Genomic DNA, 23,142 nt, shown 5'->3' with positions numbered 1-23,142 from the left:
TACAAATACTGCTTGTAATTCAAAACTGGCAGAAATACTGTTTTCTCACAACTGATCCTTTGACCTCCTTTCAAATTTATGTATTTTAATATGATAGTCTCAAAAAAAGTCGGCCATTTTCAGTTCTACAAAGTGAAGATAAATAGCTGCAATAAAATAAGAATTGGCATTTTAAAAGAAACCTCAACAAGTACATAGATTCCATAAAAGAACTGATTTGCTTAACCCATGTGCAAAAGTTTCAAGATTAAAAAAGGAAGAACAGCAGAAATTGTATTTTAAATAAAGCAAATTATATTTATTCAGACTTAAAAGACAGAAAGTAAATCTTCATGATGAAAAGAACCTTTTCTCAGAAATACGTTCAGTATTTCAGTGAAAAATTATGAACAGAAAGAATATTAACTTTAATAACAATATAACAATTGAGACCACTAACAGAGCATTGAACGTATTTCCAGTTACCCATCGCCTTCTAATACCTTTCCAAGGTATTAGAAATTAGGTATTACCTATATATGTACACAAACATACACGTACTCTTTAAAAGTGATCTAGGAGACAGATGTTTATTATTGAAGACTGATTTTTTGTTTAAAGCTCTTGCTAAAAAAAAGGTACTGAAAATTATTATTATACTAGAAATTCTGAGAACTTATTGAAATATAATGGAGACATACAGCTTGGGGGAAAAGTCATGGTGGGGAATGACACCATATTTTGTGCACACACTGGTAAATGGCAGCTTGCGTCTTTTTTCGTACATACTGGTCTTTCAGTTTCCTGATTAATACAAGTTCTTTATACACACATCGATCGCTGAAACAAACAAAATGCACACATTTTACGTGCATTTCACATACGCCCTCTCAAGCATGCAAGTCTGGATATGAAAGAACAGCTTCAAGCTATACCTCAATAATTCTCAGCCTGTTTTACTATTTCTTCACAGTGCTGAGAGGCAGGAAGTCCCAACAGAAAACTAATAACCAAACAGGTCAGAGTGCAGAGATGTCACAAATTACAAAAGCAGTAAACAGAAAATATATGTATTAAAAGAACATCTCCAGCTCAGGGAATCAGTTTGTGTCTTGCACAAAACTACCGATGAAGCTTCTAAAACTATATTCTCAGAAGGTTTGACTCCACAAATGCCAAAGGGGTTTGCTGAGTAGTCACCATATTTGATTCAGATGCATTCACCCCACATCTGCATTCCCTTAACTACTTCATGAGCAATACTATTTCAAACATTAAAATAAAGAACACAATTTTATTTAAGTAGTCTCACAATGATTGAGTATTAAAAGCCATTTCTCTGAAAAATACATATTTCTTGGTCCGCTTTTCAAGATAACCTGACAGGTTAGAGAAAACGTTGTCCAGAATTACACAGGATATGATTATTTTCCTTTTTATTTATAAATACCTTTAAACTTCTACTTACAGAATTCGGTCTGTCATGCATTCTCATCTCATAGGCAGCTTGTCTAGGGTTACTGATTGCTTGAGGACTGGATCGATTTCCCAGAGCTTGAGGGGAAAACTGACCACCGGGAATAAAAGCAGGATGATCCCTCTAAAAAATAAATACATACTGGTATACTGAAAAAGAAATGTAATCTCCACAGCAGTATGGTCATGTCTCAGAATTTTCAGATTAGTACTTTACATAAACAAGCACATTTCTCTCAGTTCGGTTTAAATTAGTTATGTTTAACAATCCTAGCCAGACATAAGATGAGACCCTAACATTCCTGTAATTTATTAATCTCTTTCAGAAAGAAAAACAACAAACAAACAACACTTTTGTTGCTAATGTTCTAGTTGGGCTGAAAGACAGTTTTTTTGGGAAGTGAGATTCCATCTGGCTTACTAGGAACATTGTACTCTTTGTATGCAAAGTGCATAATCTCTCGCATTCTAACAAGGATAATATGAAAATACCTAATTTAAAAAATAAATACAGAATACTTATAGTACTCTGAGTACAAGTAGGTATATCATGCACCTTGAAAATTTTGGAAGCTGCACTTACATGAATATCCTAACCAAGAGCAAACCTATGTTGAACCAAACATACCATAACCCATTTTAAAACTATCAGAACACTTCATGAATAAAAGAAAACTCAGTATCTTTCCAATCACAATTTTAAAGAATTCAGCTTACATGGATCAGAAAGGGCAAATGTTCCAACAACAGTTAATGCTTCTCTATTACATTTATGAGATATTTGGCAACAGTGACTTACTTGCAGGCAGAATGGATAACTGTAAGTTTGGGGTAAGCTTTTTTTTTTTTTTTCTGTTAGAAATGTGTCTTTAACCAAACGAACCAATTTAACACAAACGGGTATACATATTTAAATCTAAACTCTTATGTTATACTCTATCTGCCTAAACAATAGGGTTGCTGAGAAGACTTCTATCAAAACATGGAAAAGCAATTCTTGTACAGTGTTCATGTTAAAGCATTAAGTCATCGTGAAAGAGCATAACTGTGTACACTTGAAGGACAAAACATACAGGTATCAGCCAACATATTCAGCTCTCTCCTTCCTTCCCCTTAAGAAACCTGTAATACACAATTCCTTCAAAGCCCCAGTTTGCAAAAAGCCACCAAAAAAAACCAAAACACTAAAAATTAGTTTACACAGTCCAGAAAATGTCATGATTACAGTTGCAGCTTCAACATATTCTACAGTACATATTTTAATTCTTCCCAAGTTTCTGCATTGTGAAAGAAATCAATTTACCTTCATTCTTTTTTTCTTTTCTTTTTGCCGTCTTTTGAAGTTATCCTATGTAAAGAATAAAGAGAAATAAAGTCAAACATACAGATTTCTTGGAAAGATACTATAATCCTTTACCAACAAGAAGACCATAACGTTTAAGTAATGTTCTGAGTAAAATAAAGATCAGTTCTTTTATCTGTAAATCCAATGGAAGTGGGCTAGAAACTTTTACCTTACACTGAAAACCTACAGAAAAAGGTGAAGAGTAGCTGCTTTTTCAGAGCCCCATAATTCTGATTGATTTATATCACCTACTATGCTTAGGTACTAGACTAAGTTCAAGGTGACATGAAGGTATCAAAGGACTGTAAGTGGTAACACATACATAAGCTCCTTGTCCGGACTTGAACAGTTGCCAAAAAAAACAACAAACAAACGAGAAAGTTCTAGAAAGGGGAAAAGATGAGGCACAAGGAAAGATCTTGAACCAAAGATACTGAGAACTTGAACAACAAATCAGCATTTTTATTTCAAGAGTAGCATAGACTGGGGTGATTATAAATAAAACATTTTGCCAGCACTGGCAGACCATTTTTTGACTGGATAGTAAAGACAATTTTCTTTATCCTGTGCTTAATGAATACACTGCAATTAAAATACATGTGCCAAAAATGGCACAGAAAGTTTGCAGAGGCAGACCAAAAGACCAATAATTTCTGAACACATTTAAAATGGCAGGAAGTGCTGCAAGGGAAGAATGCACTTTGAACTATTATTTAGTACTCCACCCCTGCCTGTTGCTTGCTCTTCTACAGGTTGCAGCAAAGTACAGAATAATTCCTTGTTTAGGTTTCACAGCAGCTATTCAAGAAGGCAGTAACAGAACTCACATACAGTTTTCAGTTTGCTGTTACTTGGGATAGCAACCAGAAAAACAGGTCCTGCAGTCCAGGAAAAAGTAAATCAACTGGAAGCACTCAACTCATTTTCAAATACGGATGAAGTCACTAGAGATAACAGGGTTTTTTCATATTCTATTAGAGAAACGTCACAGCCTAACAGAAGTCATGAAAACAAAACAAAACAAAACAAAACAACAAAAAAAACTCTTATAATGTAACAAGAAAATTACATCATCATCTTTTCTCTTTTTGAAAATACTATCTTCAACTTCTCCAACAGCTAACATGATCATCTGGACTCGCTGCAGGTTGACAAAACCACTTTCTGTGAGGTAGCCCTGTAAAATACAAAATAAAATGATTAAAAACCTAAACAATTTTTGTGGTAAGCACCCAGATATTTAAAAAAGAGAAAAAAATTACCCCAGTTTTGTGCACCACATTTTTATATATGTTAACCAAGCGATCAATTGCTCCCTCCCTAAAAACAAACAAACAAAAGCATGAGACTTGACATTTAAAACCACAGTACCTAGACTATATATGGTATACATATGTATACCATATATATATACCATATACATATATGGTATATATACTTGTACTATATATACAGAAAAGTGAAACACATTTGTGTATACCTGATCTCTAAAGATGGCAGATGAGGAAGAAAGTCATTTCCAACAAAAAAGCACATGAAGACCCAGTCGTCAACACTTCTTTCAAAATCAAAGGTGAAAGGTAAGCTGGCCATAGTGAGTTCTCTTTCTAAATACTGCAACACGCACAAAAGACATCAGAAAGTTTTGTGCATAGAGTTTAAAAACATTATTTATACAAAACAGATGTTGCAACTGCATCAACATACCTCTCGCAAAACACATAATCGGATGAAGATAAATTCTTGTTCAGAAGTAGGAAGACTGTCTGCAAACTGATCATGCTACAGTAAAAGGCAAAAGATGCATTACATCCAAGCTCACTTTAACATTCATCCAGCTCAGTTTTACAGTTTACTCTGAAAGGAACTTAGAGATAAGCACAGGTTCTCAAGTTCTTATGCAAGAATGTATCTTGATACTTTATGTATCTGTTAAGTGACTGAATGCTTTCTCTCACCAGTAGGAAAAAGAAAGCAAACCAATACAAGTGAGGAAGTTATGTTCCACATAGTATTTATAGGCTACAGAACTACAATCTTTATTTATTAATATAAAAGGAAATCCAGGTAATTCCAGTAACATAATTTGTATTGACAAATTGCAAAACTGACAGCAAGAATAACTTGAGGATCTCAACACATAAATTTGGTTACAAATTAGAAGAATTTCTAGATATATCAAAATTCTTACCTTGCCTTGTTTTTCTCTAGGCAAACCTTGACAATCCTTAACCTCGTGACCCATCTGGTTACAAAGAGCACATGGCTTGGGTTTATTTGGTTTGAACTCTTCCCTAATTATGGTGAAATTTGGTTCATGTGTAGCTAAACCGAGCATAATTAGATCAGCTACCGATCAAAAGAGAAGAGTAAAATACAATGAAGGATCAACAGTTTCGCTCTTGAAAAAGAAAAAGCCTTAAGTCAAATACATTCTAATTTAAGCAAGCGTGAACACAAATACAACTAAGTGAAAGTTGGCCCTTCAGTCTCATGGACAGGGCTAGATCTTTCCCCAAGTATTACACAGTTTTTGAAAAATTAACAGATTAATTAGCTTAGGTACACAAATACAAATGAAAGCCTAGACACTACAGCCCAACTCGTTAAGCTCCCTTATGTTGTTTCTTGATGATAAGACATTGCTAGCCATGAACTCACCATCAGCCCCACACAGACAATGATGAGTATTCGGGTCATGGTTTGGTTGAGCTATACAAAAGAAAATTACATTTAGCGAACCAAAGTCATGTAAGACAAATTATTAACAATACTTTAGTTTAAAACAAAACTATCACATTTATTTCAAGTTTACCTCTTTGTCTTCTAATATAATCCATGATTTTATGTTCTCCTTCACCAGGAGCACTAGCATCAGACAAAATTACCTGTGAAAGATTTACAGATTAGGTAAACAATTTATGCTGTCACAGTTAAAAAAAAAAACAAAACAGTTTTTATACTGAATCTGATTTACAAATATCTGAAATCTTAATTTGTAGTGTAAAATAGAATATTATGATATAAAAATAAGTTATTTAAGAGTTTGAATGAATAGACCTTCATTTCCTCTACTAATTCTAGGATGAAGCTGACAAGTTGATTCAAATACCACTGAAATTATCACATCATTAGCTTCTTGATATATTATTAAGGCAATTGAAATAGACATTAGGGTTTTAAAACCTCATGTCTGATGGAAAGCATTAAGTCAACTGCTCTAATTACAACACTTTTACAGTCAACTTATAGAAAATAAGAGACCACTGCATCTGCATTTAACTATTCTGTCTTCTTGTACAAAGCAGCAAACACAGGGCTGTTGTCAGAAACAGAACTCGATGTGGGTGGAGTTGTTGAGGAACTAGAGAGGAGAATCTCAAAGTCCAGAAAGCATAAAAGTTGATCGTCTGCTGTTGTTCATCATTAGAATAATAGGGAAAATGTAGTCTGAGGTAGCAAACAAGTTAAAAATAGTAAAAAGAACACATATACGGTGGATCTTGACACTTGTCCCCAAGATGACAAAGTATTCCTAAAACACTGTCTCCCATTACATCAAATTGTAGCTCCCCATATCAAATCTTTTCATTGCTCTTAAATGAAATCAAAACAAATGGTGCTTTTAGATTGTATTATGCGTTTCACCCTAATATCTGAAGTCCAGAAAAATGTGCAAGTTTGCCCATTATTAATAACAACGGTGCCAGAAGATGAGATAAATCTGTTAAATTTATACTCTTCAATCACATCCCAACATAGCCTGATAGATCACCTAAATGTTCCTTAAGTACGAAATTGTGAAACTTACTGTCAAATTTTTCCACCCTGGGTCACTGTTCAAACGGTCAGCAATGTAATAGCGGAGACATTTAGCAAGATTGTCCATAAACTCAGTTCCCTAAAAAGTGACGGAAGAAAATAAATTAAGCCATCATCCAGACACTGGCAATTGCTGGTTAAAGTGCAAGATTACTTACTGGGGTAATACAGTTGCTGTCAAATCTTTCTTTCACTTCTTCTGGAGGAAGAATGCCACCTAGAGCAATAAAGACATTTTATCATGCCAAAATGTTTTGAGTGTTCGATATTGGTTTACTTCTGTAAAAACCCTGAACGCTTCCCTGATAACAATTAACACTTAGTGAAAAATTACTTTGTTTCAAAACAGCTCTTACCATTACATTATCTTCATCTTAAAATACGCTACTAGTACATGTATAAATGTTGCTTGTTGCTTCAGAGAAGCGATTTCACTACCTATTCTAGCGAAAATCGTGAAAGAAGTCTCAAAAAAACTGAACTTGCTAAACAAGATAAAACATTAGGAAATTTTCTTACTTGTTCTCCCCTATGTTTCCACTATCTATTCACTTGGGGTCCCAAACAAGGTTACACCAACTTCTTTAATCTCTGAGCTTCATAAAGGGCCTTCATAGTCTAGAAATGCTACAGGAAAAAGTGTTAAAAGTCTTTGTCCTCCCTTTTTTATTTCTCACTTAGGTTACACAATGGCCCTCTCACTTGGAATATTCATTCCTCCTACACAGTCACCTGAATTAATTTCTCCAAACCAACCAGCATGTTTCAGTTACACACACTGCTTTCATTCATGCCATGCTACTGTCACTCTTAAGTTGTGCTTTGTTCCCTTGATGAGTTCAGTTTCCACTCTGACAAGTAACTACACTTGCTTGCCGTTCATTCATTATTCCTGTGCCGTACTATTTTCACGTGATCCCTACTTTTAAGCTGTGACTCCTTTTGTTAAGCCCTACGATATGGATTTCCTTCCATTAAGAGTTTTGTTTAGTGTCCCACTACTACATTTATCCCTGTTCTTCTGTTCATTCTTTTTTTTCCATAAAAAAAAAAAAAACACTCAACACAAATCTATTTCAGGCAGGGGGACAGAAAAACAAGATGTCACTCTTCTTTTATCTTGGATATTAACTTTGGAAAAGAACAGATCCATCCTTCCATAGGTTTACTATACCCTTCTTCTTCTAGTAAGGCACAGATAAATATCCAGGGAGCAAGACAACCCTTTTCTAACCTTTACTGAAACACTCAAAACCAAAAAACATGAAAAACGTCAGATGTGGTCACAGCTTTACCTTTTGCCAGAATTTCTTGTCTTATTTTTTGCTTCTCTTCAGCAGCTTCCATGCCCTCCTTTGATGCTCTGAATCTTCTTGACCGCTGCTGATTCATTTTTGCACGAGGAGCCTAACAGGTACCACAATGCTTCAGTTATTGCATCTAGCCAAGTATTTTCTATCTTCTGGTTGTTTCTGGTTTTTAAGACAAGTCTTTTGAAACTGGGATTCTGTTCTCTCACTCCCCTGTCACCACTACTAACACTCATATGGCAGGACAGGGGTCTGGACAATTTTTTTAAAATACATTTCTTCAGCTTCTAAGTGAGGAAATCCAGCAGTATGCACATCTCTTACCACCATCTCAGAAATGCACAGTGCTCAAGGATTCAAAGATTCCTTCACAGAACAAATTAACCTTGCAGGGCCACGTATCTGAAAATAATTATTTATTAAATAACCCTTTTTCCAAAAATAATTTTGTAAAATTGTATTCGTAACTCTTTTGCAAATAAAAAGACTATAGCAGACGGTACTTAGTTATTACTTAACGCAGGTATGTTGGGGTTTTTAAAAGGATACACCAACATTTAGCTTGGATCACTTTTATAGAGACAAATATCTCACTAATTCCTGCACTTGAATGCAAGTAAAAATCTTTCTATTTAATAATGCTCATCTTACCTTGAAGAAACTGCAAAGCCTAGACAAACAGCCCAAACTTAGCAGACCTACCAGAAGTCTGCTAGGGTATTTTGGTGTCTTTCACTGAGACAACACAGTCTGGATAGAGATAAATTCAGTAAAGTGAAGGTTTTACGAAAAGGTGGCATCTTTCATCAGACCAACTGATATGCCAGGTGGGATAGGGAAAAGGTATGGAAAAAGATAGTCTCAAATGTCCTGGTAAAGCTAGCCTGTGAAACACTCCACAGCATGATTAAGTCACTGCCTGTTTCAAGTGCATGTGCTTAAATGGTTTTCTGGTCTTTCCCTTTCATCTTTATGCAACAAGACTGTTGCATAAATCATTACTAAAGCCATAGAAGAGAGGAAGATAAGAAATAGTTGCAATGTTACTGTCTTATGGAATTTTCCTGCTTTGTAGAAGCAAAGTTCTAATTGCAATAGTCAGTTAGCCTAGGTAAATCCACAGACAACAAAACTCACAAATGGTTTTAAATACCCTCACCTAAATCTAATTAACAGCATGTTTTACTTATAGTTTTTCATTTTAGGAAGCTATTTCATAAAGGATCTTATAATAGCAGATGTCATCGATCCTAATGCTGACAACAGCTATTACCAGGAACTATATATATCAATACTTACTACTCCGTCTATAGCCATGTATAGAAGTCGTCTTGGTCGTACGATGTTGAAAATCCTGTCAATATACTCAAAAATCGCAACCATCATTTCATCTTCATTTTTAGGCGCTGGCCTAAAACACAGAATATTTCATTTAAGACGTGAAATGCTATGAATAATTCCTATTTACAGATAGATACAAAAAACTGCCTTACTTGTCTTCTGGATGTGTACAAGGGTGAATTATACCATTCATGTCCAAATATAGATTATCAAACTCAACCTCATTAGGGTTAGGCTTGCTTGTATCAATTGGAGCCTTGACACCATTGCATTCTTTTGCCTGTGAAAGCAGATGAAACAATTATTTTAGTACTCAATTATGGAAGTTGCAAAAAATAACCAACTGAAACACTAATGTACGGACACACAAGAGCTGACTACTTCAGGAACAGTAGAAAAAGACAGCAACAAACTACCCACAAGATAATTACCTGGAGTATCACGCTTATAGTATTAAAGAGATTTTGTTTTAAGACCTTTATAAATTAGCATGACCTGAAGGCATTATGATGAACTACAGCAGAGCTGGCTCATACCTGTTGATTAGCATGTATTATAAATATTGTTTCAAGAAGTTTCCACACCTTGCATTTTCCAGGAAAATAATTCTTTTTATCACCAGAACCATACAGACTCCCTCAAAATGTAGGAAAGGGATTTCAAAGTTTCTAATATAATGCTCTAAAGTTAATGTGACAACAAATGTCAAAAATCTTCTTACTTTTAACACTCAATTTTCCAGATGGACACACGTAAAGAAACTCGTACCATTGTCTTTCCTCACTGCAATCCAACATTTAATTCACAGACACAACTGGGGAGGGGGAGGCAGCCAAAACAGTGACCGCATATTGGAGTGAAGCAGATGACATGACAAGCTTATGCAAGTAACAGTGTATCAGTACATCCTGATGAGCAAAAGAAAAGAACATTTTCTTTTCCCCCAGAGTCTGTTTTACATAGAAAGGAGATCCTAGCAGACAAAAGTCACCATTTGGGATATATACATATTACTTTTCCTGTTGGCTATCAAATGCACCGAAGTGCTCAAACCTCTGAATTCTTGACTCTGAGTTTGTCCATGGATATATTTGAAATGCTAAATAAATCCCCGTCCTTACTTCCCACTTCTGAAAGTGGGTCAACTTTCAGCTCTAATGCTTCTCTTTCTTTACGTTAGTGCATTTTGTACTACGAGGCTGCTACATGCCAAACATCAAATTCAGTGTTAAACAATAACACCTACAGCCATCTATGTTCTGGGAATTGTTCAGTGTTCTTGAATGCTTGCAAGAAACTAAGTGTGGTAAATCCACGAACACAGAGAAAACTAATCTCAGCTGAACACCCAGGAAGTAATAAATGATCCCACTGCTCAAGGAGAGGCGGGGTCAACATAATACCAGTTTATTTTATTCATGCCGGCACGCCAACAAAAAGCAACTGTCTTGGCAAAGAGAACAGCCTCTGTAAGCAGCCCTGGGCAGAGATCAGCACTGGCACCTATCATACCTACGTGAGCACTCATCCCCTTCTCTCAAGAAGTCAAAAAAATAAACTTGGAAACATGGGTGAGATCCAGTTCCTCTGTTCACGGTGGATTAGCAATCACATTCAATTCTGATTCCTCGCCACACTTCTTTGTCAATAGGTAGTTAGCAACACTCACAGCAATTATGAGCAATTCTGCATCGTCCTTTTCACAGTACTACAGCAGAAGGTATAAATCACCAGACTGAACACCAGTAACGGCAGGGAGCGAAGAGAGGTGAGTGACCAAGATAGAGTCAAATGCATTTTTAAAGAAGTCATGGCTGGAAAAGGTTATAAAGTATGACAAAGTTGGAATGCAGAGTACTCTAGAACAGCTCACATTTCATAGTGTCTATTTTTATTTTAAGGCAACTATCAGAGAACTACATGAGGAAAACTGGTTCTCCTGTTGAGGTGAAACCCATCGACAGCTAATGGGCAAGCATCAAGTGCTTCCTCTTAACCCCCACCCGCAGACTTGCTGCTCTTCTAATAGTACTGAGCTCCCCACATCTCTAGGAGGGAGCTCCAACCATTGCATTCAGAAGCTAAAACCCACAGGCCATAGCACCAGTTTCCTTACAGTCTTCCTGCCTAGAGTAGGAGCAAAACTAGGTGAACTTATTCCAGTCATAAAAGGCAAAAGTTAAACCTCCAAAGTCTGTATTCAGCATTTACAGTTTTCACAGTTGAAGAAGTATGCAACATTGCCAGTGCAATTTTGCTGATTTTAAATAACAGAACACTAAGTACACCTCTATTTCGTGTTTAAGACATACAAAGTTCATGCTAATTCACATCTTTCTTCTATCATTCATTCAAATTAGTCAAATTCCTACAGATGAAATCTTGACCACTGTTTGGATCCTTCAGAATTCAAAAAAAGCATGTTAGCATGTTACTGAACTTCTTAAAACACAAAAACACCCTTGGCTTGAGCAGAAACTACTTGTCAAGTGGAAACACTATACCGCAGCTTATGGCTTTTATAAAGTCACTCTGGGCAACCCAGACCTACAGTTCTAAAAGAAGAATATTCATTCTTACTTATATCAGATAACAGGACAAGCAGCTTGTCTTGCTTCTACTTGATCTTTCATCAAACCTCTTGCCAAAGCTAACTGTGACTCAGAAGATATCAAAGGCTTACAACTATGTGATCTGGAAAATAAAATTGCCCTCTCCACAGATCCTATTTTCAGTCTTAAAGGTAAAGCAAAATAAGTCTGATCTCTTTTAGATGGCTTCGAAAACCATTCAGTTTTCATCTGCATACTGTTATGTCAGCAACTTTGCCATTACATGCTCAAAACTGATCAGCTTTTTAATGCAACAGACTTAAGTATCTGGGAGTGATATAACTAAACTGTTCACTTTTAATCTACAGCTGCTTTTGAAATGACTGAAAATAGATCTTCAAATATGATACTTTAGATGCAGCTTGAATGAATTTGATTAAGGATCTCCTAGATTTTATATTATCTTCAAGATCTTCCTCTTATTCTTCCTGCTCAGCTTAAGAAAGATTAATCAGATTTAAGTAAAAGGAATGATCTAGCTAGGTAAGAGAATGAGGATCAACTGTTTAATATCTCAGAGAGAAGCTACCAGGAGGTACAAAAATTATGATTAGAAAGATTTCAAAGCAATCCTAAAACACACATAGGAATGATTACATTGTGTGAGAAATTTAAATTCCTCTATACTAAGACAAACTACAGCCTCTACCTGCGGTCCTAGTCAACTCTCAAATTTATTACAACTTTTTATATTCATATATGGTCATAAACGTGAGGTATCCACGAGCCATCCTAGCTGTAAATGCAACATGCTCTTAAGTTGGAACAAAGCAACACAGATAGAGACATCATTGTCTGAAGCTTCCACTATTGTCTATCTATTTGACTCAAAAGACTTGCCGTATTTTTCCCTTTTCTTTTAATAAAGAATGTTTGCTGTTATAATTTGGATTATTAGAAGTAAAAAGACGCACAAGAACATACTCCAAACACCTCTGCACACGCCTTCACTTTACCTGGCCATCATAGCAATTCTGATTAAATAAAGGTCCGACTCCACATTACACACTTGCCACCTACTTTCCCCAGCACGTGCAAGCATGCAGCGCTGTCTCCTTGAGCCTGCATCCTCAGAATGGATGCCATCTGAGATGGCACAGAAAGCCAGACTTGGCCAAAGTGGCCACAGCCATCACTGCTGGATGCCAACAGCCTGTTCTAGAGAAAGCATTCCTACAAGCATCTCTTAAGCAATAGCCGTCAGCAAACAAACCACCTTTTTTATAGCAGTTCCTCAAACCTCACTTGTGCACCAGTCACAGATTCATTTCTTCCAGCTGCAGGTAAAACCACCTTCACACGTAGTGCTAAGGCAGGCTAATAAGCCGTGTTGGTGATAAAGAGTAACTCACAGTTTTAACTGTGAAAGAGCTGCAGCATTTCAGCAATGCAGACGTATAACACTGTTGCCCTGTCTGAACCTGAAAAGCAAGAACACCCTGACTGCAACAAGAGCTGAACAGTAACTACGATTTAACGGCCTGCCACTCAGATACACTGAAACCTTGCTTAAGACAAACTGATAACGTACGAAGTCAAAAACCGGTATCAACGCATAGTTTATCACGTTTTTCCTGCACATTTCTATCTCCCTCATGGTACGGTAACTCTCAGATAAGAGGCGCATCTCTCCCAGGGCAGGGCAGGATGCAGCGGGGAAGTGCAAGCCACAACACGAGCCCAGCAGCAGGCTCAAGAGTGCAGATCTGCGTTGCTCTTGGATGCAGTCACAACATCTGGTGTTGATGGGTAATCAAAAGAAAAAACAAACAAACAAACCAACAAACAAAAAACAGAGAAAAGCACAGGAGGCTGCAGAAAGATCAGTAAGTGAGAGAAAAGACTCACACACAAAAAAAAATAAGAATAGAAAGACCTAAAAATTATACAGCCGTAAAGTTATTTACAAAAAAAAATAAAATTATACAGCCCTCAGGGGGCGCTCAGGGCGGCCCCGCGGCCCCCGCCGGTTACCACACAGCGCGGCCGCCACGGCCGCTGCCCCGCGGGCAGGCCCCGGCCCGTCCCGGCCCGTCCCGGCCCACCTTCTCCTCCACGCAGCTGACGATGATGGAGGGGTACTTGCGGCTGAGCCATCGGAAGAAGGCCGGCACCCCCATGGCGGCCCGCCGAGCCGAGGCGCAGCCCTGCCGAGAGGAACGGAGCGGAGCGGAGCGGAACGGGCCGGGCGGCGGCGGCGCTTCCGGGGCGGGGGGCGGCAGCGCCGGCCGCCATCTTGGGGGCGGGCGGGCGCAGGCGCGGGGCAGGGCGGGCGCTGGCTGAGCTTCGGCTGGCAGAAAGGCGTGTTAAAAAATAAAAACCATTGGAAAAAAAAATATGAAAAAAAATAATAAAAGCTACTTGGAAAAAAAATAACTGAAGCTGTCTTTCAGCCTTTCTGCGGGGTGGCTCAGGCAGAAGACGGATGATAAAAAGGGTCAGGGAAGGGCTGCTCCTTCAAAGCCAATGCTGCGGGGCTGCATGCAAGTTCAGTGAGACCCTCCGCTTTTTTTATTCAGAATAAAAGTTGGTCTTTTTCACCTGCAGGAAGAGAGGAAAGCACTACCTGGCACAGTGAACTCAGTGCAGGTCAGCCAAGCAGACTGGCAGGAGGGCAGAGGCTGCTGCACGAAGAAACCCCCTCACCTCATTGCGCCCACACAAGCAAACACTATTAAGTTAGGTGCTTGATGGTGTTGAAATGGAATTAAAGCTTCAGATACTAAAAGGAATTAACATGCAGCAGACTTTGTGCGCCGCTACCTATCCTGCGAAGGTCCTAAAGCAAAACTGCTCAACTGCCAGCACAGGAGAGCTGTCTCCCACAGAACATGCTGACATCTGTATGAGCAGGACAACTCCCAGCCAGTGCGGAGGCACAAAGAGGACCGTGCCCTCTCAAGCTGAGGCGTGAGATACCCCCAAACAGCAACATTTAGTTTGTTTTTGGAACCTTCTCCAACTATTTTCAGTGCGACCTGCATTGAACACTAGGCAATAAACCCCAATGTACATAGGTCAAAATGAGCCAGTCTACAAGGAAATGTCATGCTAACCCTTCTCAAAACAGGAGTTCGTTGGAGCTCTGCACATTACCTGAGTGCCCCCGCAGCCTATGCCACCTCACCAGATGACAGCACCTATCCAGCATTTTTTTTGCAGGCACCTATGTGCTAACTTGTTTCTGTGGGCGTGAGCTGAAGTTTGGCCTCAGCTCTGTACAGCTGTGTGGATGTGACACACAAAAAAGGACATAGCACTAAGTCATGGTAAATACACAGCACACTTCTTGTTATAGTATTTTCCGTAGATGAGTGGCATGCTGATTTAAATCTGTTCAAGCTGTATTGATTACAGTCCTGCTGTCCATCAGCATCATGTCATCATCTTGGGGCTGCCAGTATGACAGCTGTCAAGGAGCTAAATAAAGTTGACTGGCAGAATGTTTTGCATCTAATGAGTCTGTGCACAAGAGTATAATAAAAAAAAGTGCTCTGGAGGAACTTGCTATCGCTTAAATACTGAAAGAAAGATATTGCCTTAGCAGAAACTCCCAAAGCCATCTGTCATCTGTCATGAGCTGCATGTCTGCGGCTCAGCTGGACTAAGGGAATGGAAAGCACCAGAGACTAGTGATGGGTGCCTTGTATCACGCAAGGAGATTTAAAGTGGGCTGACATCAACAACCCAGAATCATTCAAAGAGCTTAAAACTACAAAGGCACTGCAGATTTGATGCAGTGTTACTTTGCAGTGCAGCCTGCTAGAGAGGCTTTTCCAACTGAACTTCAGTCTGACATTCACTGGAAGTCATGTAGCAATTGCCTGCCTGTGGTGTGGCACACCGCTGAGCTTGTATTTAGCAAATGGCTAGAACCATCAGGAATGAATTACCACAGCTGATCAGAAAAAAAGAACCAAGGAGCAATAAAGCAGGCACCAGCCCTACCATGATGGGTTCAGACATTTGTTATGCTGCAACTCTCCTGGGTGATACTGAACCTACAAAAAGGAAAATAAGCTTCTAGCTTACTGCCAGAAGGCTGAGGAGAAGTTCATAAACCTACCTGGTGGTCCACCAAGAGCAGTAGCATGACAGTGTTAACACTTCTGGTTGTACTGCCCCTGTATTGCAGAATTCCTTCTTGAGTATTGCTGAAAATTTGCATGACAGTCCCGCAATGTGTTTTTGTCCTGCTGAGGCTTTGATGCTAGGGATGGACTGAGGCTGGCCAGAGTTATGAGGGAGTGGGGAGCTTTGCCACTCACCCTCTCCAAGCAGCCCAGCATAGCCCATTCTACACCATCACTCATCCCATGGGAATTGTTGCCTCAGGAAGCAGGAGACTGCTCCTGTGGTCCCCAGGCACTGCCAGCTCCTCTTCTCCTCCTCTAACCTACCACCTCTTGGCCATCAGCCTTTGAAGGGCAGATCACAGGAGCCTTAATCCAAAGTTACCTGCAATCTGATGGGTACAGGAACTCCAGCACAGTGGAAGAGGACACAAAATCCTCTGGTGAACTCGCCCCTGTCCCAGGGTCTCCCCAGCTAAGTGCTCCTCTTCCTTCTGCCTGGGAATCAGAGCAAACAGCTCTGACCTAGGCAGACCTGTATCCCTGGCTGGGATCCACATGACCACTGCACGCAGCTGTCTCGTACTACAAGAGCCCTGGTCACACACACACCCTGCTCCATCCTCACCAGCAGCTGATTTTCCAGTGGTTGAAATAATCACCACAACATTGCCAACTTCAAACTCGGGACCGATGAGATGAAGCAAGCCAACAGACAGCTATGCTAACCCTTTTTTCTGTTTCAAGCCTTCTGCAAGTCTGTATTCCATATTTTCAAGCATGGCTCAGACTACATGCTCTTTTTATTAAACAGAATATTGTTACCATTTTAAATTTGTTTTTGATGGACTAGAACCAAAGATTGGTGCCTGTATTCAAAGATGCAGTACCGCTTTGCAGCAGAGTTTAATTGGGGTGCTGTTTTTTGCTTTTGAACTTATCATAATTATGAACAGATTATTTTTTTTTAATATGTCCCCTGGTTTCTCCCTTCGAAAGAAAATCTCATATTTAATGAACTTAATTTTAGATAAAAGGAATTAAAAGAAGAAAATTAAAAATGCATGAAGCTCCTAGAGTCATCCAATTACTGTGATGTCCATACAGCAATGCCAGCATGGATTTTACAAAGCAACTAAAAGCAGAAAATCACTGAGGATCGCCACATGTAAATGCTGTTCTGTTCCAAAATGTGCTGAATTAGAAATGTATATTTTATGCATTTCTTCTTCTTGATCTGTTGCAGAAGATAAAGATCAAACATGCCAGGCAGCCCTGAGTAGCATATGTATGCATACCCAGAATGCCTTTATTTTTTCAAAACCACATTTAGATCTGTAGTCAAAATATTAGAATACATATATGCATCAGAAGAGGATAGTCTTTGCATTCGGATAGTCTTTGCATTCACAGTGCAACAAAAGCAGCCGCCAATCTGGTCAGCAGTAGTATTGCTACCAGGCAGTGGTGGCCTAAAAAGCTTCCAGCAAACACAGAAGGCTGATGTAGCCATGAAATACTACTGTCCAGGCACAGTTTTCTTAAGAAACACAAAGAAATACATTTGGATCATTTGTGACAAGGAACAAACAGATTTGCCTCTCCATTTGTCAATGCCTCTTCTAGATTTTGATTTGAATTTGACCCAAGTTCACAGCTGACAGAAAACATTCACAGAGAAATACGCAAACTCAACATGATGCCAACACTGCCCAAAAGATGGCCATCACCACGCAGCAATATTGCCCAAGGACACGTTTCATGCTTCCAGTAGCTGGGACCACCCTCAGAGTAAGTTTAATTCTGTCAAGCTAGCAGCCAGTTTGTTTTTTGACTTAATGGATATGATTTCCAGATCGTTACTGACAGACACCTCACTCGTGACAAGCTATTCACCTCTGTCACACAGGATTACCCACACTACAGCTGCATCCTTGGCCTTGTCTGCTGGCACTGGGCAGGAGATGCTCGTTGTGAGCAGGGACCTGCAGACAGCCAGCTCCAGGAGCAGAAAGAAATGGGGTACCATACAGATGGACCCAGCTCCCTCCTCAAGGAAGTTGTTTTAAAGACAGCCCCAACCCTCTGAGGTGAGACACTCAGGGACTAGCACTGTATAACCATCTCAGGGACAGTGGACACATCTTCATTTGGTCCCCAAGAACAAAGACGTCACAAGTGGGCTCAATCTTATGGGTCAGTATTGCCTTCAGATTTCCTTTCCTTCAACTTATTAGTTAAGAGAAAACATACATACAAGGAGGCTGTATATAATATTTATTTTGCATTTAAAATTTTCTTCAAATACAAAGTGATGAGGTGCACTTTCAACATAGCAGCACTCCAACCTTGTGCAAGATGTTGATTTCTTTCCTAAAAGCCAGAGGTGGAATCTCAATCATAGAAGTCAAATTCATCTGCTTCTGTGCTGTGAACTTGTGGATGCAAAGCAGCCTCACTCTCCGAGCTGCTGACATCAGATATGCCCCAGAAAGCTGCGAGTGAAGAAAAAAAAAATAAATTATAAAATCTTTTCCACGTTTATATCACCGCTGACATAATTTTACAGCTCTTTTGAGGTAGCCAGACACCATGGTTTGTAAAAAAAAAGGTCAGTGTTTCAAAACACTGCCAAGCCTAGGTGTGCACTTTGGATACAATGTGTTGTCAACAAGTTGTGGTCTCTTAATCGAGCTGCTGTGGAGAAACAGTGCACTCATTTACAAGTCTCACTTCATTGTTCCTCAAGGTAGTTTAAGAGAACATTTCCACTCCAAGCAATTTACTTGACCATCTGCTGCATGAATTACAGCTTTGTCTATCATGTTCTAATTTCTCCCTCTACTTGACCCTGAAGTGAAGTCACAGTCAGACCATGACATCACAGAGTTGGCATAAAAATGACAATGATGTCACAAATGGAAAAACACCACTTTGTGACAGGATCAAATCCAGGCAAAAATGACTTCAAAGACCTGGACGGCTTTAACAAATAGATCTGGTAATTAGCAAGCAATTTCACAGAAACAGAATCACATTTAAATTTGAAGTGCCTGAGAGATTCCTCAATATGTAAATTAATTTGACCCATGGAAGGAAAAAAAAAACAGAAGCCTGACACATGGGGAAGTACACAAAGCTCTTCAGGATGAAGGCCTGATGAGATGATTCATGTGTGAAGGCTGCCAGCTCAATCGTGCAGTAACTGTTAATTTTTCCATTTCCCTTGATTTAAAAAGAGAAAGGAAACAAAACCATAACAACAACAACAAAAAAACAAAAACATATCCTTTTCTCTCCAGCAAAAGTAGTTTCTTCACCACAAAAGGGCCACCAAGGACTGCTGCTGATCAGCAACAACACTGGACTCTGCAACCTTTGAGACAGCGTTTGAATTTAAAAGTAGCCCCAGGACAGCAATAAAAATAGGCTAACGGACTTGGGGAAAATGCAAGCACAAGTCAGGATAGAATTCACAAGCACAAGTGCTCCTTTCCACCTTGAACTCACACTTCCCTGGGGCAGTGCAGGGGAAGGGGAGGGACATGGACACCTGAACCCACACTTCTCCCTTCCCTGCCCCAATGAATTCCCCTGCAGGAGAACTCATCTTTCCCCCTTGTAATCCACTGTAGAAAGTGGCCACAAGCTAGCATGTCAAGCCTACAGTTACTTCCAGAGCTACACTATCTGCCTGTTCCTGACCTTGTCAGAGGGTGGTTGTTTCTCCAATGGTAGCACAATAGCGGTGATGCCCCAAATGAGGCAAGACCCAAATACGGATTCAGGCAGCAGCAAGAGAGGAAAGCTGTCAAGCCTCATACAGAAATTGCAGCTCATATTTGACTGAAGTACTGTTCACATACTTTGTGCTTTTGATGGCACAAGCTATATAAACACCTTATCTACAAATGCAGCAGCTGCATCTTTCATCCTATATCCCTGGCCCCCTGGCCCGCAGGCCTGCGCTCTGCCCAGGCCTGCCATGAACAGCAGAGTGATGCAGGCTGCACATGTGGGAAGAGAACAGACATGTCAAAAGGCTCCAAAAAAAAAAAAAAGCTCCCAGCAGGGAGTACACGGGTGACAGATGTGCCAGAGGCACATGAACAGCAGCAACGCAGCCATCCTTAAGCCAGTGCAGATCCCACTCCTCTGAAATATGTTCTGTACAGTTCAGGACTGCTGAGGTCCAAGCAAAGAGCTCACAGGTCCCAGTGCTGCCTTTGCTTACAGAAGGCTCGATTAGAGTTGACTTCAGACACCAGTGGTTATGGTGGTTAAGAGCAAAATCAAATAGAATGAAAACACACAGGGCCCAAACCCTTTTTTAAAGGGAAGATTGCTTGCTCGTGGAAAAATTGTTCCAGACACAGGTAGGTACATGAGGGTGTCTGCACATGACTACAGTAAGCTTGTAAACAAACATGCTGCTGCCCACCTGTTCCTGCACCCAGTATTTCAAAGGGGAAGATCAAGAAACAGATTTTTTCTTCACTGCCTGCTATGTGTTACTATTTCATTTAAACCCTGAAGCACAAAGATTAGTGCTGCTTCCAAAACATATGCACTATGAAATGCATCCTCTGTGGTCCAGAATTTCTTATGTCAGCTATTTGCCTGTACCGACAGAGGGAAATTCCCCATTTTCCCAGCTCCTTAATAATGTTTGTTGTAGAAAATCTTTAAGAAAAAATACACTAAAAAAAATATTGATTTTAAATAGCATAACATTTGTTTCTTACCTTTGGATTTTATAGCAGTTACAAATCCTTTCCTGATTCCAGTCCTGGAAAAATAGAAAGATTTTAAATATTCAGCACAATGCCACAAAATTAAAATATAAGGTGACTTTTTTCTAAGCTATAACATTAAAGAAACATCAGCAACTTCTGTAACTTTTTTTTTTTTTTAATAACTACTCTCTCCTAGGGTTTTTCTTCACTTTTTTTTTTTACTTTATAAATGGTGGAAAAATTATCATGCAACAGGGACATTGGTCCAGATGTTCAAGCAGAGTGATTTGGAATCATTCCTTGCTAGCACTGCTGATTTACTCTAGTAGTGAATTAAGGGTACAAAGGATCAGAGCTTCATCTATCTCTTGCAGTCTTTCAGATACGCAAAGAAAGTAAAGAAAAAATCCAAACAAAAATAAAAGCACCCCCCCACTGATGGTCACTGAACTTCCTCATTTCCCTTCCTGTCAGTGCACTCCTCCAAGTTAGCTACTGAGTTCCCATAGCATCATCCGTGTCCCTATGTAAATGTGCAATCTCCCAGCTGCCTTTGATCTACCTTGATGTATATGCAGTTGCGATTCTGTTCTGTTAAATGACTGCTCTTGTGTCTAGAGCATCACAGGCCCTTTTGAATCTCTCAAACAAGCTGGAATCATTTTGATCTTTTGTGTGTAGCATGTGTATTGTGTTGGTGCTGTGAAATAATCTCATAGGGGCAATGATGTAGGAGAATTAACTGTTATATTAACAATCCTGCAATAAGCTCTAAAAATAAAGCCTCAGCTGATTTTAATAAGGAAGATCAAATAGGAGATATTTGTGACATTACTGCGTGAACCAGTAAAATATAAGCAAATGTCAAGCTGCAATTTGAAGTGGTTGCTACAGTTAGAATAGAACTCAGTTTCCAATCAGCTGTCAAAATTTCAAACAAATTTGCTGCATTTCATTTAAAGACATGGCAGCTAACACATAATTACTTGAAGCAGGTACTTAAAAGTATTCAAACACTACTGCCAGGGAGGTATTTGTGAAGGAGATCCAAAAAAAAAAAGATAATTCACTGCTTGTCTTATAACACTGTAATCAGTAAGAACTTGTGATTACAACTGGAAAGCTAAACTTAAAGCAGGGGGAACTTTCAGCACATTACAGCTACCTATGCTACAGCAACTCTTCCCTTCATGCTAGTTACATCATATTCCTTTTCTATGAGCTGTGAATGTCATTAGCACAAATCTCCCTTCTTTCAAGGGATACAAAAATTCCCCAAAGTAGAATATTAAACATATCCAAAGTTCAGCCAAGATACCAAGCCAACATTAAAGTACTAGCAACAAGTAACAATACTAGTTAAGTAGCAGTGTGACATAACTAGTTACATATTATTTAAATAAATAACTTTAAAATGTGTTAGCCTTAAAGACTACCTGACATTTTGTTAGCATGCCATCCAAACCCCCTTTGGTTTTATTCAGTCAGATCCTAACCTGTATTACGCTCTCACTTCCAATTCATTCACTTGACAGTACATTCAACAGGTATTTTAAGTCAGATACTACGGTTTGAATCCCGCAGTACACCAAACACCCTTAGCTCTTGCTCACTTTGGTGAGATTTTCTGACCCTCAGCATTTCCCCAGAGGTGCTCAACATATCCCAGGCTCGGCCCATAACATGTGCTCAAGAGGATGCAGCTCTGGCAGCTGCATCGTTCTTCCCCTGGGCACAGAGTGGGAAGCCACTTGTTGCTGAGTTGCAAATTGAGAGGTGACTTCTGTGGCAGACCGCACAAGAGCCATTTTATCTTCAAGTATTTCATTAAAACAAGATCATGCAGCTGACAGTGACTGTTTACACTGCTTACTGCTTCGCCTTCCATTGTCAGGAAGGGAGATGTATGGGCTTTTACTATTCAGCCTGGAAGCGACCTTTTGCTCCACTTTTCTCCTTGGTTCAAGCCAAGATCAGACATGAGGGGGCTGCTCACGTGGACCCAGAGCCTCTGCAGCGCCATGGACCATCACATACAGCTTGGACACGGGACGACCAGAGGAAGACCACCCAGCTCTCAGGGAGCTCAGACCCTCTTGCACAGCTCAAAGCACTATGCGGTGTTCCAGATCTGCCTGAAAAGCAATGTCTCAAAAGTTGTAGGTGGACAAGGACCACCATAGCCATAGGAGGACCTGGAAACCTTCCCTCCTTTTCCCCCCAGCTTTCCCTGAAGAAAGTGGCCAAAGCTGATGGAAGTAGGGGGAAAAATAGATGCCCAAATTCTACAAAAGAACTTCAGTTTGTTAGGGTTCATCCTCCCAGGGCAAACTTATGTCCTAGAGCAGAATTCACTACCAAAATAGCACAGAGGTTTAGGGCTGCACGTCAGCAGCTGGGCTTTGGTGTGACAGAACAGGGAGTATATAAAAACACTAGGAAAAGGTC

General features: G+C 39.6%; 2 protein-coding genes across 6 annotated transcripts in view; both read right to left on the bottom strand.

The window, feature by feature from the left end:
• XRN2 (5'-3' exoribonuclease 2) overlaps nucleotides 1–14,098 on the bottom strand; it is a 50,875-nt gene extending 36,777 nt beyond the window's left edge. The window contains exons 1-15 of the mRNA XM_068675168.1: nucleotides 13,931–14,098; nucleotides 9,426–9,553; nucleotides 9,232–9,343; nucleotides 7,918–8,029; nucleotides 6,781–6,839; nucleotides 6,612–6,701; nucleotides 5,616–5,688; nucleotides 5,462–5,512; nucleotides 4,992–5,149; nucleotides 4,508–4,582; nucleotides 4,281–4,414; nucleotides 4,063–4,120; nucleotides 3,870–3,977; nucleotides 2,759–2,803; nucleotides 1,448–1,579 (exon numbers count right to left, since the gene is read on the bottom strand). Coding sequence (XP_068531269.1) covers nucleotides 1,448–1,579; nucleotides 2,759–2,803; nucleotides 3,870–3,977; nucleotides 4,063–4,120; nucleotides 4,281–4,414; nucleotides 4,508–4,582; nucleotides 4,992–5,149; nucleotides 5,462–5,512; nucleotides 5,616–5,688; nucleotides 6,612–6,701; nucleotides 6,781–6,839; nucleotides 7,918–8,029; nucleotides 9,232–9,343; nucleotides 9,426–9,553; nucleotides 13,931–14,005 — 1,410 coding nt within the window. The 5' untranslated portion in view covers nucleotides 14,006–14,098. The remainder of the gene's footprint in view (nucleotides 1–1,447; nucleotides 1,580–2,758; nucleotides 2,804–3,869; nucleotides 3,978–4,062; nucleotides 4,121–4,280; nucleotides 4,415–4,507; nucleotides 4,583–4,991; nucleotides 5,150–5,461; nucleotides 5,513–5,615; nucleotides 5,689–6,611; nucleotides 6,702–6,780; nucleotides 6,840–7,917; nucleotides 8,030–9,231; nucleotides 9,344–9,425; nucleotides 9,554–13,930) is intronic.
• Nucleotides 14,099–18,222: 4,124 nt separating this feature from the next.
• KIZ (kizuna centrosomal protein) overlaps nucleotides 18,223–23,142 on the bottom strand; it is a 58,227-nt gene continuing 53,307 nt past the window's right edge. For all 5 annotated transcript variants that reach the window (XM_068675165.1, XM_068675163.1, XM_068675162.1 and 2 more), the window contains 2 exons: nucleotides 20,704–20,747; nucleotides 18,223–18,453 (listed from right to left, as the gene is read on the bottom strand). In XM_068675165.1, coding sequence (XP_068531266.1) covers nucleotides 18,353–18,453; nucleotides 20,704–20,747 — 145 coding nt within the window. In that variant the 3' untranslated portion in view covers nucleotides 18,223–18,352. The remainder of the gene's footprint in view (nucleotides 18,454–20,703; nucleotides 20,748–23,142) is intronic.

This window comes from Anas acuta, chromosome 3 (assembly GCF_963932015.1).
Source record: "Anas acuta chromosome 3, bAnaAcu1.1, whole genome shotgun sequence".
Taxonomy (NCBI): domain Eukaryota; kingdom Metazoa; phylum Chordata; class Aves; order Anseriformes; family Anatidae; genus Anas; species Anas acuta.
The sequence above is the reverse complement of the archived record's forward strand: the minus strand, read 5'-3'. Positions and strand labels throughout refer to the sequence as shown.